The sequence below is a fragment of the Sinocyclocheilus rhinocerous genome, unplaced genomic scaffold, assembly GCF_001515625.1.
Source record: "Sinocyclocheilus rhinocerous isolate Xijiao unplaced genomic scaffold, SAMN03320098_v1.1 scaffold102, whole genome shotgun sequence".
NCBI lineage: Eukaryota > Metazoa > Chordata > Actinopteri > Cypriniformes > Cyprinidae > Sinocyclocheilus > Sinocyclocheilus rhinocerous.
This window is the reverse complement of record NW_015627239.1, coordinates 196,072-214,295: the sequence shown is the minus strand read 5'-3', so window position 1 is coordinate 214,295 and position 18,224 is coordinate 196,072. Positions and strand designations below refer to the sequence as shown.

Here is an 18,224-nt window from a genome sequence, read left to right as displayed (position 1 = left end):
CCCTCACCCGCCATGATTTAAAATGCTGTGTAAACATACTGTAAACATTGTGTCAACTTATTTCGCAAGTATGGAGAACAGCGATAGATGGACGGACGCTGAAGTGCAGGCACTTGTTGCAAATGTAGCACTGCCAGTTGTCGTTGTAGATTCTTAGTCCTCCTTTCCGTTCTTTCAATCGCTTTACGTATACGTCGACTTTCCATGTCCATTATTGTGAAACCTGCGAGACACAACAAAAACACAGCTCCGATCACAGCGTCTTCCATCCTCCTGTTGTTAATGTTGTTTTTCTTTGTTTCTGTTGTTGAACGCCGCGCACAAATGACGACGCTGTCGACCGGCTTACGTCACTTCTTAGTACACACTCTCGGTGCGAATGCAACCCTTTAAATGGTACTGGGAAATAGTTCGCGCAAAATCGTCCCAGTACTTTAGTACTGTACATTTAGTTCTGGAACTAAAGCGGTGCGAAAGGCCCTTTTGTTACCTGGCTCTGGTTAGCGCCACATTGAGACGACGTGGGTCGTTCAGGAAGCCGATGCCCTGGTGCTCGTTAGCTCTGACACAAGACAGGATGATGAAGTCCTTCTCTCTGCCCTGGAACGCATCCACGCTGGCGATCTCCACCTCCTGTAGACACACACAGGCATCAATACATCACCGACACGCTGCTGCCTGAGGCTGGATGTCAAACAGCCATTAAAAAGAGCCAGTACTACAGCAGTAATGATCTTACAACAAAATGCGCTTTTCTTGACACCCTAAATTGCCACAGTGAGGGTCTAGAGTAAAAGTATGTGACAGAACGGCTGAAATCAGTCTGTAGGTGCTGTTTGGACTCTGTACCTGGTATAGTTTGGTGTGCAGTGAGCCGCTGAACTGCATGTACTGCACCAGGTAAGAGCGCTGGCCCTCGTATGGTGTAATTATGCCGATCTGGTCAGGTTTGGCTCCGGCCTTCAGCAGACGGGTGGTGATCTTCTCCACATTAGCAGCCTCAGTCCTGAACACAGAGAGATGATTTTATCAGACCGGCCCTTTGAATGAGCTTCATCTAATGCTGGTAAGGAGCATTTATGAATGAGCTTATGAATTTTCAAAGGTCTCGGTTATTCCAGACTTTTGACTATTGGCATAAAATCTGTTCTGCTTCGTATTGGATTCTGGCCGAGAGACGACCACTTATACAGGAAGAGGCCAACTGATCGACATATTAACAAATATATATATAAAAAGGTTAAATTTATTTGAACAGTGCTTTTCACGATACACACCATTCCAAAGCAGCTTTACAGAAAGTCATGCTGTTATGTCTATAATGCCTTAGTGCTTTAGCATTGAGCAAGCTTTTGAGTTGGGTGATATGATAATATAAAACAATGATTTCAATAATTCTCCGGATCTAGATCTAGCTATATTATATTTATAATGTTGTCTAGCACATATACCAGTGACTTGGGTATATGACTGAACACTCAAAGGCAATTAAGAGATTTAAATGCTGGTCTGTTTTGTTCTATTAAGAGATTTCAATGTTTTCGGTTTTGTTCTATTAAGAGATTTAAATGTTGGTCAGTAATATCAGTCAGTAGCATCTCTGACTTCAGGCAGAATTACTTTAATGTCATGGCGTTCTTTACTGAGGCTGAAAATTACATATACATTTTTAAAGATTGTGGTTGATAATTACCTCTCAGGAACGAAGAAATGCCATTTTGATGGTAACAGGTTGTTTTATGTGATGTTTAGAGGCATAAATCTAAAATCCTATATAACCACTAATATATACAGGAATATACTTTTTTTTAACTAATTAAATATGTAATTTTTTTCAAATATTCTATGTGATACATCTGACTAATGATTAGTCTAGATCTGACTCCCCGAAACAGCACAAAGCCAGCCTATCAGATTGAGTCTTGCTGTTCTGAGAAAGCATTTTGTGTGCAACATGCATCTGATATTTGTGTTGAGAGTGGGATATCATGTTCAAATCTACCTGTTGAGATAGGAGGTGCCAGAACTCGCAATCTCCTCCTGGCCCTGGGTTACGTAGAAAAACATGGGCTTATCGGGCTGAGGCCACTGAAAGTCAAAGCCTTTCTTGATGCGATCAGCTGGAGAACAACAGAACATCATCAATGTGGCACACAGATATTTTCTGTCTCTATATAACAAAACAAATCTATCTAAACTGAACTTAAAGGGATAGTTCACCCAAAAATGAAAATTACCCCATGATTTTCTCATCTTCAAGCCATCCTAGGTGTATATGACTTTCTTCTTTCAGACGAATACCATCGGAGTCATATAAAAAAAATGTCCTGGCTCTTCCAAGCTTTATAATGGCAGTGAATGGGTGTTGAGATTTTGAAGCAAAATAAACTGCATCCATCCATCATAAAAAGTGCTCCACACGGCTCCAGGGGGTGAATAAAGGTCTTCTGAAGTGAAGCGATGCGTTTGTGTAAGAAAAATATCCATATTTACAACTTTATATACTGTAATCTCTAGCTTTCGCTAACTGTTGTACATGCGATCACAAGAGAGTGGATCCCCATTCACCGCCATTATAAAGCTTGGAAGAGCCAGGACATTTTTTTTATATAATTCTGATTGTATTCATCTGAAAGAAGAAAGTCATATACACCTAGGATGGCTTGAGGGTGAGTAAATCATGCGGTAATTTTCATTTTTGGGTGAACTATCCCTTTAAAGCGGTCATGAACTGAGAAATCAAAATTCCCTTGATCTTTTGACATATAAGAGGTCATTGTACTATAAACATCCTGTAAGTTTCAGAACTTAAAACTTTCTCTTTAGTCTAAAAACAGCTTATATTGAAGCCAGTCTGCCAAAACGACAGCTTGTGGAATGTGCCGCTCTATGACGTAATAGTGTGGTTAAACTCCACCTCAGCAGAAGATGATCAACGCCTGCTTCTACATTACTTCCTGTTTAGCTCCACCCACCGATTCTACACCACTGTCTGTTTAGCTCCGCCCACCGATTCTACGCCACTGTCTGTTTAGCTCCGCCCAACGATTCACACATGTAGTGCAAATAACGAGAGCAGCAAACGCAAATCTACGCAGAAACCAAACGATAAAGATGCTCCGAAGAAAACAAGACACTCTTCAATGCCAAGATGTGAAAAAACAGTCTCTGCATCGCCTTCCTTCTGATCCCAACATCAGGAAAAAGTGGATGAACTTTTAATGATTCATTTTATAAACAAGGCACAATTCGACGCCGGATTTTCAGAAAGATTGAAACTAAAAGACGATGCTGTGCGTCTATATCGGATCTGACAGTAATGTCGCATCACACGAGTACACAACTGTTAGCCAATCACAGCAGTGAACGTTTACTTCCGAGTCTACAATCCACCACACTATTCAAACTATTCAAAGAGCGATCAGATGAGAGAGGGTCAAAACAGGACAGAAAATAGCCTATTACTTCTGAATTATGAAGTAAAAATCTTGATGACATAAGTGGGCCTCAGAGAACAGTACAAAATAAAAAAAAAAAGGCAGTTCATGACCCCTTTAATCCAATATCAGCCCAAGTGAATTTTATTACAAACAAAAATATGCCTTTCTTCTTTCAGACGAATACCATCGGAGTCATATAAAAAAAATGTCCTGGCTCTTCCAAGCTTTATAATGGCAGTGAATGGGTGTTGAGATTTTGAAGCAAAATAAACTGCATCCATCCATCATAAAAAGTGCTCCACACGGCTCCAGGGGGTGAATAAAGGTCTTCTGAAGTGAAGCGATGCGTTTGTGTAAGAAAAATATCCATATTTACAACTTTATATACTGTAATCTCTAGCTTTCGCTAACTGTTGTACATGCGATCACAAGAGAGTGGATCCCCATTCACCGCCATTATAAAGCTTGGAAGAGCCAGGACATTTTTTTTATATAATTCTGATTGTATTCATCTGAAAGAAGAAAGTCATATACACCTAGGATGGCTTGAGGGTGAGTAAATCATGCGGTAATTTTCATTTTTGGGTGAACTATCCCTTTAAAGCGGTCATGAACTGAGAAATCAAAATTCCCTTGATCTTTTGACATATAAGAGGTCATTGTACTATAAACATCCTGTAAGTTTCAGAACTTAAAACTTTCTCTTTAGTCTAAAAACAGCTTATATTGAAGCCAGTCTGCCAAAACGACAGCTTGTGGAATGTGCCGCTCTATGACGTAATAGTGTGGTTAAACTCCACCTCAGCAGAAGATGATCACCGCCTGCTTCTACATTACTTCCTGTTTAGCTCCCCCCACCGATTCTACACCACTGTCTGTTTAGCTCCGCCCACCGATTCTACGCCACTGTCTGTTTAGCTCCGCCCAACGATTCACACATGTAGTGCAAATAACGAGAGCAGCAAACGCAAATCTACGCAGAAACCAAACGATAAAGATGCTCCGAAGAAAACAAGACACTCTTCAATGCCAAGATGTGAAAAAACAGTCTCTGCATCGCCTTCCTTCTGATCCCAACATCAGGAAAAAGTGGATGAACTTTTAATGATTCATTTTATAAACAAGGCACAATTCGACGCCGGATTTTCAGAAAGATTGAAACTAAAAGACGATGCTGTGCGTCTATATCGGATCTGACAGTAATGTCGCATCACACGAGTACACAACTGTTAGCCAATCACAGCAGTGAACGTTTACTTCCGAGTCTACAATCCACCACACTATTCAAACTATTCAAAGAGCGATCAGATGAGAGAGGGTCAAAACAGGACAGAAAATAGCCTATTACTTCTGAATTATGAAGTAAAAATCTTGATGACATAAGTGGACCTCAGAGAACAGTACAAAATAAAAAAAAAAAGGCAGTTCATGACCCCTTTAATCCAATATCAGCCCAAGTGAATTTTATTACAAACAAAAAATAACTTGAGATGCCGTACCAGCGGTGACGCCGTTCTGCAGAGAGCCCTCGTAGAAGATATTTGAAGGGAAAGCGCTGAGGGCCGGGTGCATGCGGTACTGCACCTGCAGACGGATGGGTCTGATGCCCAGGACCACCAGCCTCTCAAACAGAGACTGAGACAGACCTGCTTTAGCCGCCTTCTTGCACATGACCACAGGACCCAGCTGACAGTGGTCACCCACCAGAATCAGCTATCAGAGGGAGAAGACAGTACAGTTACTAAACAGAAAATGTACAGTTACATGGAAGAATATACACACAAATTTAAAGTACCGTATTTTCTGGAACACAAGTCACTTTTTTTTAATCAAATAAAATGTGCTGTGACTTGTATTCCAAAATATTCCAAAGCGACTTTCAAACTGAAATTAACTTAATAGTTACAGAATCATTTATTTTCCTCCTTTCGTTCACTTTTACTCTCTATAATCACTTCATTTAAAGTGGTAAAGTAGAAAAATACTGTAGTTTAGATATATTTTTACTTGTTAAAAATAACAGAATTCATTAACGATCATTGTTTTTCAAACTTAGTAAATATCTGTCATAAATATAAGTCAATACAAGGTAAATATAGGAGTCAGTTGCTGGCAAATTAGGAATGACTGGTCTGCATTTTTACAAAAATCTGCATTTTTTAAAATCTGGTCTGCATTTTGGCAAAAACGTTTTATCTCTTAGGTTTCAGTTTTTATCTCTCCTCACATTCAACTTTTTATACTTATTTTTTCATTCTTGTTCTGGATAGCATTAAAAGCAATATTAGATACTATTATAGTTTGTATTAATATTTAGATTTTTTTTTTTTTTACATTTTCTGTTTTCAATTTAATTGCAGTTAAAATTTTATTAATTTTGTTTTGTCTTTTCTTTTTTTTATTATGTTAATATTTTATTTCAGGTAAATTCACCTGATTAAATGTGAAGGATTCTTTGTGAAGTGAGTGAAACTAAAACACATTTGGTTTTATTTACCAGCATTTTGCATTATTTCTGAATGTAATAATAAAATGCGACTTGTCTGTTTCTTCTCTCAACAATGCAATTTTGACCAGGTGCGACTTATATTCAGGTGCGACTTGTTTTCCAGAAAACACAGTATATTTGATTACAGATTAATAAACATCAGATGAAGGAGAGTGTGTCCTATCACATACCTGTTTGGCCCCGAGCACCACTGGCACCATGCACTCGGGCTCCGTGGCCTGTGTGCTCTCATCAATAAGGATGGAGCGAAACTGCATTTTAGCCAGGCGAGGGTCACCCGCACCCACGCATGTGCAGCAGATCACATCTGCATTCTGAGAGACAGAGACAGAGAACATAAGATGTTTTTTTGTTTTTTTTATAGAAAAACGCATCACACAAAAACGCACCATTTCTTGTGCCAAAGAAAACGGCTTAAGCATTATTGTGCTCCACCGCCTGCAGCGTTTATATAAATAAACACACTGAAAACTCAACTTCAGACTCTAGAAAAGCTTCATTTGGCTGTGTAATATTCCAGCATTTAGTGTCTATCGTGAAGTCAGACAGGTACCATGAGCAGCTCTCTCTCAGCGGTTCGTTTGAGAGCTCGGTAACGTTTCTCATCAGAAGACGACAGCTCGCCAGTTTCGTCCTTCAGCTGCTGCAGTTTCTGCAACTCTGGCATGCTGCAAAAAGGACAGACACACATCAGTCCTCATAAGATCTCTGCCACACTGCCAAACATTCAAATCAAAGCATTCATTGCACAAACACATAGAGATCAAATAGTGCATTTTTAAGTAACGCATTAAGAACTGAAATGTCCGTACCTGTCCATGTTGCGGATCTGATTGTGCAGAGCCAGGAAAGACACAGGTGAATCTATGGCCTCACGACTCTTAGCGCACAGACGAACCACCTTCAGTCCTGTCTGATGGATCTTCTCTGTCAGCTGATCCACTGCGATGTTACTCGGAGCACAAACCAGCACCGGACTAAACCATCAGATGGACACAAAAACAAAAACTCAGTTATTATTCGGCCCTATTTTCCCCAAATTTCATTTTTCTGTTTACAATTTTCTAGATTATTTTATTTCCTTTCTAATTTTTCTGCATAAAACGGATTCTGGATCTGTTTTAAAAGTAAAATTAAATTTTGTAAATCAAAAAGCATACGTAATTATTGAAATCGTGAAATGTATACAATTTAACAGCAATTTATTAAAAGTTCAATAAATATTATTTTTTTTGGCCTTACGAAATCAGTTTTATTTTTCCCCAAATTCAGTTTTAATTTAACAAATAACATTTTTACAATAATAAAAAAAATGATGTGCTTTTGTTTTTATTTATGATTTAATTCAGATTTATTATCAAAAACATTGGTAATCAAACAAAGGCATAAAACATTGAATTAATCTTATAAAATGTAAGCAAATTAAAATTAAAACATGGAAGATAGACTGTAAAAAATAAAGTATTACATTTATTATTATTACTCTTTGAAAGGTATTCTACTGTACAATAATAATATGTCACAATTTCTTCAACCTAATTTTTTACCATAAACATCACTTCATATTTAAATAGTCTTTTTGTGGTTTAATATTTCACAGACAAATTTTATTAGAAGTGTACAGCTCTACTTTCGATTTATTCAATTAAAATTTGCCAAATTCACAGACATTTTGCGTATTCCTAAATTCCATGTTTATGACTGGATTATGCTATTCCATCTGCGTTTTCCACAATGTGGAAATCATAGGACCCTAATATTACAAATATCAGATATTTATAAAATGATATGAGATTAAATATTCAATACAGTAGCCTTTTAACTAAATGAATGAACTCCATTTCCAGTTGAAATAGTATAATGCATGGTAAATTCAGTGAGGTGTTCAGTCTAACACTGTCATGAACGTGTCTCACCCATTGCCCTGTCTGGCCAGATGGTAGACGATGGTGGCAGAGGTGACAGTCTTTCCGGTTCCTGGAGGCCCCTGGATCAGACTGAGGGGTCGCTGCAGCACCGTCTTCACAGCATAAACCTACATCATGCCAAAACAACTTGAGTTTCAGAAACTTGAAGACGAAGGGCTGAATCAGAGGACGGGGGCTTCAGACAGCTCTGTACCTGCGAGTGGTTGAGGTCTGGCAGGCCCTGTGCAGTGAAGCGTTTGGGCAGCTGGCATTTGATGATAACGTCCTCCACCTCATGACCCAGAAGCTTGTGGTAGATGTAGCCGGACACAGAGGTCTCGTCCACGGCAAACGTCTTCAAGGCGCTCTGCATTCTACATAAGACAAACAAAAACAGGTTCACAGATCATTAGACTATTTCAAGTAATAATTAATCTGAAAATTATAATTGCAACACAAAGGTGTTTTTTTTTCATACAATTACAAATAATCAGGACTGGAGCTTTTAAACTTACATTTTTGCACCAAGAGCTTGTAACACTCCAAAGAGAAAGGAAAAATTGAAATCGCATCATATGACCCCTTTAAAAAACGCAAAAGACCAATAGAAGTATCACAGGAGGAGTCTGTGAGACTCATGCATGATATACCTTGAGAAGTCTTATGATAGCTTTATGTGAAAAATCTAAGTAGTTTATTATGCAATCATTGATGATCTAGTAAAATCTTTTTGGACTCAGAAAGCTCCAGTCTCCACTGGTTGTAATTGCATCGTTACTTATTATAAATAATACTAAACTAAAACAATAAAAAAAAACATTTCTGTTACTTGAAATAAAGTGTTAACTGAAATAAAATATTTTTAAAAATTTATTTATTTCAGCTAGTTGCCAAGTAAAGCTGGGTATCATTCAAAAATTTTCGATATCGATACCGATACCTTGACTTCGATACCGGTTCCTGAACAATACTTTTTTCGATACCAATTTATGAAATCAATTTGAATAAAATCACATTATCTAAAAAATATATATATTGGTTTTATTTTTCATGGTGGTTTAAAGTGAGTTTTGAGTAAAAGCGGAATATAAATCTTTATTTATTGTCTTATGTATCATGATGTGTGCATGAATGGTCACGTAACACGCGCTTTCGGTCGTGTAGTATGAACGGACTTCAGCATATGATGTTGCTCCACGCAGCTCCCGCACTACTCTCCATTGGAAATGAATGACTTCCGGTCTGTTGTTTGTCGGAGATAGTGGAAAGCCAGCTTGAAACGCAGTGGAAATGTCAGTATGACGAGGATCGTTTTCATTTTAAAACAAAAACGTACTAGTGTAAATATAGCCTTACATCTAAGGGGGCTGGGACACATTCACACTACAGCCTCACATGTGAGAGTATCTCTGAGAGTGTAACCGGTGTTAACTACAGTAGTAGGTGTGTTCGACTTGACGCGGACCGACTGTGCAAACTGATCTAACTGACTAATACAAAATGACAAAAACACAAAAAAACAACTAACTAATTTTTTTTATAAATAATAAAACTAAAATTAAAATGGAAAATATATAAATAAATATTAATTTAAAATATTCATAAAACAAAAAGTATCAACACTGTGGCATGGATAAAACCAGTATATTCTTCATAATTTTATTCAGTCCACAAAAGAAAAAAATCATGTTTGGATTAACATGAAGGCAAGTAAATAAAAGCTATTTTCATTTTTTGGATGAATAAAATGTAAATAAAATATTTTAAAATAAATTTTATTTCAGCTAGTTGACAAGGCAACATTTCTCATTTTTATTTAGTTTAACTTGATGTACTGAAATTTCTAAAACTCAAAAATGAATAAAAACTACAAAGATATATACAAAAAAATTATAAAAATGACAAAAATACACAATAAATTTACTAAAACTTTAAAATGTATATGTAAAATATACAAATAAATACTATTTTAGAATGTTAATAAAAAGGAAAGTAGTATCTCAATACTAAAATACTCTTGCATGGACAACATCAGTACATTCTTCATAAAATTTTCCTTTTGCATCCATGAAAAAAAATAAAAAATAGCAATTGAGTAATTTAAATCAACATGAAACTAAATAAATTAAAGCAATTTTAAATTTTGGGCGAACTACTTTTTGGGTGAATTATACTGTATAAATGTAGCAAAGCAAATGGAAACAGTTTAATGGACTAGTAAAAGTGTAAAAGTGACAGCAGGACTAACCGGTCAAAAGATGTCGACTTCCAGACAAAGTCCACCTGGAAGTTATGCGGCACCTCCACAGGAGCACCAGCACTGCTGCGCAGCTCGATGGCAATTTCATCTCCATAATCTGAGAGGATCTCAGTTAAGGAATAAACCGTATAATACAGTGTCCTGTAAGATACTTACAAACTCGCACATCAAAACAGCACAGTAAGAATAGGCAACTGACTTTCTGCTGATATAAAGAGTGCTTGCAAAACTCACGGTCACGATGCAAGTCTGTTGTATGGAGTTTTGGTATGCAGAGGTTGCAATTATGTTGCTATGCAGTTGCTAGGGTGTTCTGGGTGTTTGCTTATCAAATCATAAATCCTACGTATGAGCAATGCATGCTTAAGCCCATTATCAAGAGAGAATAATTGTGTGACAACAGCGAGTTTGAACTTTGCTGAAAGTATACTGTCTGGGACTTTGATGACGTGTCCGATTCCTTTCCACAGCGGAGCCATGTCTCCTTTATAGCGCAGACAGATCTCGTCTCCTTGCATCAGTCGCATGTCTGATAAACATCACCCACACCGAGAAAACAATGTCAGATAGAACACATCCTGTGGATTTATGTTTGAATAACACTAATTGAGCTATATATCCATCACATACACAGTACAGCACCACAAACACACATGCGCGCACACACACACGCGCGCACGCACACTCAGGTCCGTGCACACATCGATGAGGGATGCATGGGACACGGTGTTAGGGATGGGATGGATATGAACCACTGGTAGACACAGAAGATGCTGAAAGTAAATATTACCACCTGAATCCGTCTTGGGCAGAGTGAAATAAGCTATCCGCTTTTTATTCAGTCCCAAATCCCACCTCACTGTAATATTGTCTTGAGTCTGAAGTAAAAAGACAGGAGACAAGCAAGCAGAATAAATATGAAATGTTTTAACATTCGCAGTCTGACACATATTAAATCTGATTCTGTATTTGGACTTTGCAATTATAAACAACCTCTCTAAGAGAAAAGAATCTCAGGTACAAGAAAAGATCAACACAAACACATGTGAACGCCCATCTAATTAAATTGATTAAATAGAATTTAAAATTAAACTAAAACAATGCGGCTGCACAATTAATGGAAATAAAAATGGAATCACAATATAATTTATAAATATACTTTTAGACACACAAGATATGAAATTTCATCCCATATGAAAACTATATCACAGTTCAATTTGCAATCACAATATCTGATAAATTAATTGCACTATAATTAAGTCATGCAGCCCTAAAATGAATTTTAAAATGAAAAAATATTTTTTTGCTGGCAAAAAAGTGCAACTGTCGTATTCCAGAAATAAAACTCCCATCCATTTTCTCAACATTGAGATTTTTAGCAATAATATGCAATAATGTATAATGTTTTTAGACAGACCTATGAACTGAAATGTAAAGTGATAATATTTGCTTCTGTACTAGCTATAAGTCAGTGTGATTTCAGCTTTATATTTATGAAATCATGTTTAATTGCCAAATTCCTGGCGAAAATCCTTACCAGATAATCACTATCAGGGCTGTTACCATAGAAACAGAAATCTGTTCTAACAGTGACCACACAATCCCATGAAGCATTGTGAATAACTGAATCAGTGTTCTTACAATCTTAAACGATTTATACCTTTGTATATATTTGAATAGTTTGTAATAAACCTTCAATACATCACATCATATACTTGGCAATAGTTCTATATTGCAGCACTATTATGGATTTCACAGTAGCTCATTTCCTCATAAGAGACGTTACACCAGATGTAATTGGTTGCAGCTGGTTTGAATCAAATGTTGAATGCTGAGATTTATTCCAGAGCTGGTTGGTCTGGTTCATGGCTGAACTATTTATTGAATTTGCCTATGAAGAAACTGAATGGGAAAAGTACTTTCACTTTTGAAAAAGTGGGTGGCCACTGTTGCACTCCATAGTTCAAGCAGGAAGTTAACCAAAAAAAATATTACTAACACAGTCTTCATCAGCATATCAGTACTAATGCATAATTTTTCACTAGTTTAACCATGGGAATTGCTGAAGAGCAGAAAGGTTTTCATACTTGGGACTCTTTGAGTTTCTTGTCATAGTCGGCCTCTAGTTTGACCAGCGGCCCAAAGATGTTCTGGTACTGATAGGCATCTTCGTAGCGTAGCAGAACGTGCTGAGGTTCCTCATCCACTCCAGGTTTCTCCAAATCTTCCAGGGTCGCTGTTGGGTTTTCCTGCAAACACAATAGAACGTAGAGTCATACAACAATAGGATGCTCAAAACTGCGTTTGTATTCATATGAAAGATGTACACCACGGTACCTTCCAGAGCTCCTCAAGTTTATTGATCTGCTGTGCCGTGATCTGACGGGCCCTCAGTTGCTCCTGCTCGGACGGGATCTTCACTAGCCAGGACAGGAAGCAGCGGTCCTGGATGAGGGGCTGCCACTGAGAGCTGTCCCAATTAATGTCCTTCAGACTGCTCTGACTGGCACACGGCTGCCTAAACACACAAACACACACCCATGAGACGGAGGGAGTGCACACGCTTGATAAGCGATGGCTGACAGCTTCTGATAAAACCAGCACCAGATTAAAATAAAAAATTGACTGTTGTGCCTTCACTGCTTGAAGTGGTGTGATTAAATTTACACAAAACATTTAAAAGAAAATATTTTTAAAAATCATTGTCTCCTGGAAAAATGGAGGAAATGGGTTGAATTTGTATCATGTAAATATGTAAATAGAAGGAGATTAATATATAAAATAATGACTTTTAATGACTTGAAATTTAATGGAATTTAAATTTAAAATAATGGAGTTTAATTAGGCCACAAGTTCTATCCCTGGACGTACATAGATACTATTTCTACCTTTATTTTAATTTTATTTTATTTATTTAATATTTACTTTTTTTTTTTTTGTAAAAGAAAAAAAAACACATTAGGCAATTGTTCTTGTTTAAATTGCAAAAGATACTTTATGATTGCATTGAGTACTATATGTACATTTAAATATGGTATATGTTTGTACACCCATGAATGCTCAAATTAAACATAAAATAAAATTCATCCAGTCAACATGAGGGGCAATCTCAGGAGAAAAAAAAAATGGGAAAGAATTTTGTGCATTGTTTTTATTAATACAAACTATTTATCGAAATGATATAAGAATATTTAATAAATTTTAGGAAAATAAAATATTTATAAAAATGATAAAAACATTCATTTATAAACATGCTATTATAAACACATTAAAAGCAATTATTCTAGCACACGAGTCACATCAAGTACAAACCTAGTTTCTTCTTACCTTCACGCCCAGTCTCATTACATAATAATGAAAATACGGGTAACATTAGGGACTTTCCCATTTCACATTTTCAGTATGCATGTACCATCACACATGCAATAGCTCAATATTAAGTTTAAAAGCCTTAAAGTAACCTGGTAAATACAGATTGTGTCATATACAAGCCATAAAGAGGAAATCTAGCTGGTACAAAGAGCAATTTTTATTGTTATTATTTAAACTAGGGATGCACCGATACCGATACTGGTATCGGGCCCGATACTGAGCTCCTGTACTCGTACTCGTTAAAATGCCCCAATACCAAACGCCGATACCACACAGCATGTGATCAGTGCCATATTCAGAAAAAAAACACCAACAACAGAACAACAGACAGCAGAATGGAGTTATAAGAGATTAAGGATTTTCTGTACCCAATATTTTAAAAATTTACAAATGCAATAAAATATTGGTATCGGTACACGGTATCGGCAAGTACCAAGAATAAAAGTATCGGTATCGGGCGAGTACTGGAAAAAGTGGTATCGGTGCATCCCTAATTTAAACCAATGACTAAATCTCCCTTTATTTACTGTTGCCTAAAAGACATCGATTTAGATTTGGGTCAACCTAATCAAAATCAACTTTTTCCATAATTACTGAATTTGAGTTTGTGAATCAGAATGAAATGGTTTGCAAATGAGATGATGAATTTTACCTGCAGAGAAGCACCACAACAGAGTCGGCTTTAGCCGGGATGAAGCCGAGCAGGAAGACATTACGGCAGCCGCAGTTATAGCACTCCAGAACCGTCTCTCCCAGCGGTCCGTCCTTATGCAGCGTCACCTCCTTACATTTGGCCCTCACCAAGTGGTTCACAATATGACTGAGAAAACAAACGTGACGAAAATCGTCAGCTTTTACGTCTTAACAACACAGTAGTTTTAATTTATCAACACAAACTTGGTGGACTCACCTGCCAGAGGTGTTACCGCGGCCGTTGCAGAACCATTTCTTGCTGGTGTTGCAATAGACCACACATGCTGGATCATGGATACCACAGTAGCTGCAAACAAATGAAACAAAACCAGCCCACAGAATGATTCCTGAAGCATTCTAATAGTCACACTGCTTATACACTGCAATACAGTACATTTACCACTCAAAAGTTTAGAGTCGGTATGATTTATTAAAGTTTCCTAGTCTCTTCTGCTCACCAAGACTGAATTTATTTGATTACAAATACGGTAATATTGTGAAATATTATTACAATTTCAAATAACTGCTTTTTATGTGAATACATTTTTAAATGTAATTTATTCCTGTGATCAAAGCTGAATTTTCAGCATCATTCCTCCAGTCTTCAGTGTCACATGATCTTCAGAAATCATTCTAATATGCTGGTTTGCTGCTCAAGAAACATTTCTGATTATTATCAATGTTGAAAACAGTTGTGCTGCTTCATAGTTTGGTGGAAATTGTTATTATTTTTTAGGATTCTTTTATGAATACAAATTTCAAAATATTTGATTATAATCGGACATCAAAAATAAAAATATTTAAACTTAATATTTTTATATATTTGAAACAGAAATCTTTTATAAAATTATTTAAAGTCTGTAATGACACTTTTGATCAATTTAATGCATCCTCACTGAAAAAAAATATACATTTCTTTAAAATAAAAATCTTACTGACTCAAACATTTGACAGGTAGTGAATGTACATACAATATATGCACATTTAAAAAAAAAAATTTAATTAAAATGGCGGAAAAACTGGTGACAATAATGACAATGACAAGTCTGAAAATATACACCTTTTTTTCATATAAATTATAACCTAAAATCTGGCTAATAAATAACTACTTCAAAAACAAAACACCTACAACAAGCATAATGTACAATCAGAGGGGTGATGCATCATCTTTTGTATAAATAAGTTGCCTGGGAAAACTGTCAATTATACAGCACAGTGTCATTACACAAAAAATACTGTGAGTGAGAAATCAGAGGCAAGTATTTCAGAGAATTGTGCATTATTGTATAGCTCTCACAGCTACAGACACATGATTATGGCGTATGAGATCAGGGCAGGTGTGTCATCAGTACCTGCAGGCGTGCACCGGCAGGTCTTTAGTGTAGTAAGTATCTTCCTCATCCTCCTCAAAGTTCAGCTCGGCCAGAAGTTGGCTGGTCTTCACCACTGCATCCTCTCCGTTGGGCAGAACGCCATCAGGCCCGTTCACCTGAACACAAAACATTTCACCTTACAAACAAATCTCAAATTGTACAATCCAGTGCACATTTCACCCTCAAATCACACACATCTGCAACTTGCACCAGCAGAAACACAGCTAAATCAAGTACAAATGCACACCTGGTTTAACGAGACTTACTCGGAGTCTGCAGCATATACTTAACAAAAGTCTGAAAACACAATTTTGAAAGCTGCAGCTCATGCACAAAAACAGATAAAACACACCTTATTATTAAAGCAAACATAACAACAATTTAATAATATAATTTACATTTAAATCACACCTCCAGGTTACAATTACCATACAAAAGCAACCCCTCTAATCAAACATGCTTTTATAAAACAGGTGTAGTTCACAAAAGTCATTCTGAAACACATAAATGTGAGATAAACTACTGACATAAACAATATACCACGTGTGTCAAAGATAAAATAATATGCATGTTATTATAACACCAAAATAGTTAATAAACATCTCACACCCCTGTGCTGCATTTATTTGATCAGAAATACAGAACAAAAACTGTAATATTGTGAAATATTATTGCAATACATTTTAAATAAATGCTGTTCTTTTTAACTTTATTCATCAAAGAATTCTGAAAAACACATCACATTTTTGTATCACAGGTTCCAAAAAAATATTAAGCAGCAAAACGGTTTCCAGCACTGATAATAAATCAGCATATTAGAATGATTTCTGAAGATCATGTGACACTGAAGACTGGAGTAATGATGCTGAAAATACAGCTTTGATCACAGGAATAAATTATTTTAAAGTATATTAAAATAGAAAACCCTTATTTTAAACTGCAATAACATTGCACAATATTACATTTTTTTCTGTATTTCTGATCAAATAAATGCAGCCTTGGTGAGCAGAACAGACTTCTTTAAAACACAATAAAAATCTTTCTGATCCCAAACTTTTGAACAGCAGTGTAAATGTGAGATAAACTACTGACATAAACAATAGCCTACACCACGTGTGTCAAAGATCAAATAAGATGCATGTTATTATAACACCAAAATAGTTAATAAACCTCTGCATCACATCAAACCTCTGCATCACACATGTCAGCTGTCGCTAACTCAAGCTATCTGTAATAACACCCCATCTCTGCGAATAAGCTGCTATAAGGTGCTGTTTAATATTTTAAGTAAATTAGTTTAACACCAACGTAGTCCCTCTGAAAGAAAGCAAACACACCTGAGATTTGCAGCTAATTAACCAACCAAAACAAACGATCTGACGTAACACATTTCATCATTACAAACAACAACATAAGAGCTAATATATTTAGTTTAATTTATTAGCAAACTAACTTTGTTAAAACACTAATGTAGTTCATAAAAGTCCCTCTGACAACTCTCTCTCTCTCTCAGGCGGCCTGCTCTCTCGTTGCTAACGCTACCGCGCGGCTAACGCCTGCTAGCTCGCCACATTTGAACACAAACGCGCTCCGGGCCGCCTGACAGAACGCTCGATTGTGCGTTTTGTACGTTTATACCTGGTTGTCGAGTTGGCTCTGGGTCTGGCCCTGCGTTTGGGTTTGGCTGGGCAGCGTGAAGTCGGTGAACTCGAACTCGGAGCCCTGCGTGTCGGCCCCGAGCAGCTCCGCTTCCTCCGTGTCCAGGAAGGTGAGCGTCTGCGAGCTCGGCCCGTACGCCTCCACACTCATCTTTTCTCTGGCTTTACTGGCCGCCTTTTCGCAGAAAACACCGAATAATCCCTCAGCGATGCGGGGGAAATGACCGACCGAGGCGCGTCGGGCGACGTTTGTTTTGGTTCGAAGTGAAGCGAAGGAAACGTCGCGCGCGCGACGGACTCGTGCAGAAATGAAAGCAAGCGATTCCGGAGAAGATTCGACTCCCACTCAAGTGACGTCACGGGCGAGCGCAACCGACGTAGAGCGCACAGAAGCGCTGACGTCTACACACACTTGCTGCTTTGCTTTGTTTTGTAAATAAATTGCTTACAGACCATTCAGCTTCTATTAATGAGAAATTCTTTACAAATGGAGGTTTAGCTCTTCTGAAATATTATATGCATTTTATGAAAAATATTTGGCCCAAATAAGCCGGCTTTGGTTTTGCAAAAGTCAAAATAAAGACAATAAAATACATTATGTGCATGTGTAGTGTGCTAAAGTGACAAGATCCGCTCCATCTAAAACTGTTGTATAATTTTAAAACATAATTTTTTAAAATAGTGATCTCATACTTTCTGTGTATTAAAATGAACTAAATTATTATAATTAGAAATTATTATACATTGGCAAATGGAAATTATTATACATTTAAGATTATTAATTCTAAATTATTATATTTTTATTACACACACTGGCGTTTAAAAGTTTGGGATCAGTAAGATTTTTATTACTTTTTAAAGAAGTCTCTTCTGCTCATCAAGGCTACATTTATTTGATCAGAAATACAGAAAAAAAACAGTAATATTGTGAAATATTACTACAATTTAAAAGAAGTGTTCTATTTTAATATACTTTAAAATATAATTTATTTCTGTGATGCAAAGCTGTATT

The 18,224-nt window shown here is 36.8% G+C and overlaps 1 protein-coding gene across 2 annotated transcripts in view; it reads right to left on the bottom strand.

The window, feature by feature from the left end:
• The window catches only part of upf1 (UPF1 RNA helicase and ATPase), a 27,745-nt gene extending 10,177 nt beyond the window's left edge, over positions 1-17,568 (bottom strand). Inside the window, exons 1-18 of one of the 2 annotated variants that reach the window (XM_016532803.1) lie at positions 17,193-17,568; positions 15,534-15,670; positions 14,399-14,488; positions 14,141-14,308; positions 12,454-12,634; positions 12,204-12,365; positions 10,907-10,994; positions 10,547-10,645; positions 10,105-10,213; positions 8,071-8,230; positions 7,866-7,984; positions 6,762-6,926; positions 6,503-6,617; positions 6,120-6,263; positions 4,940-5,153; positions 2,003-2,120; positions 850-1,006; positions 491-633 (exon numbers count right to left, since the gene is read on the bottom strand). In XM_016532803.1, the coding sequence (XP_016388289.1) occupies positions 491-633; positions 850-1,006; positions 2,003-2,120; positions 4,940-5,153; positions 6,120-6,263; positions 6,503-6,617; positions 6,762-6,926; positions 7,866-7,984; positions 8,071-8,230; positions 10,105-10,213; positions 10,547-10,645; positions 10,907-10,994; positions 12,204-12,365; positions 12,454-12,634; positions 14,141-14,308; positions 14,399-14,488; positions 15,534-15,670; positions 17,193-17,363 (2,540 nt within the window). In that variant the 5' untranslated portion in view covers positions 17,364-17,568. The remainder of the gene's footprint in view (positions 1-490; positions 634-849; positions 1,007-2,002; positions 2,121-4,939; positions 5,154-6,119; positions 6,264-6,502; positions 6,618-6,761; positions 6,927-7,865; positions 7,985-8,070; positions 8,231-10,104; positions 10,214-10,546; positions 10,646-10,906; positions 10,995-12,203; positions 12,366-12,453; positions 12,635-14,140; positions 14,309-14,398; positions 14,489-15,533; positions 15,671-17,192) is intronic. The other variant, XM_016532810.1, reaches the window with a different exon arrangement.
• Between the last annotated feature and the right edge of the window lie 656 nt (positions 17,569-18,224).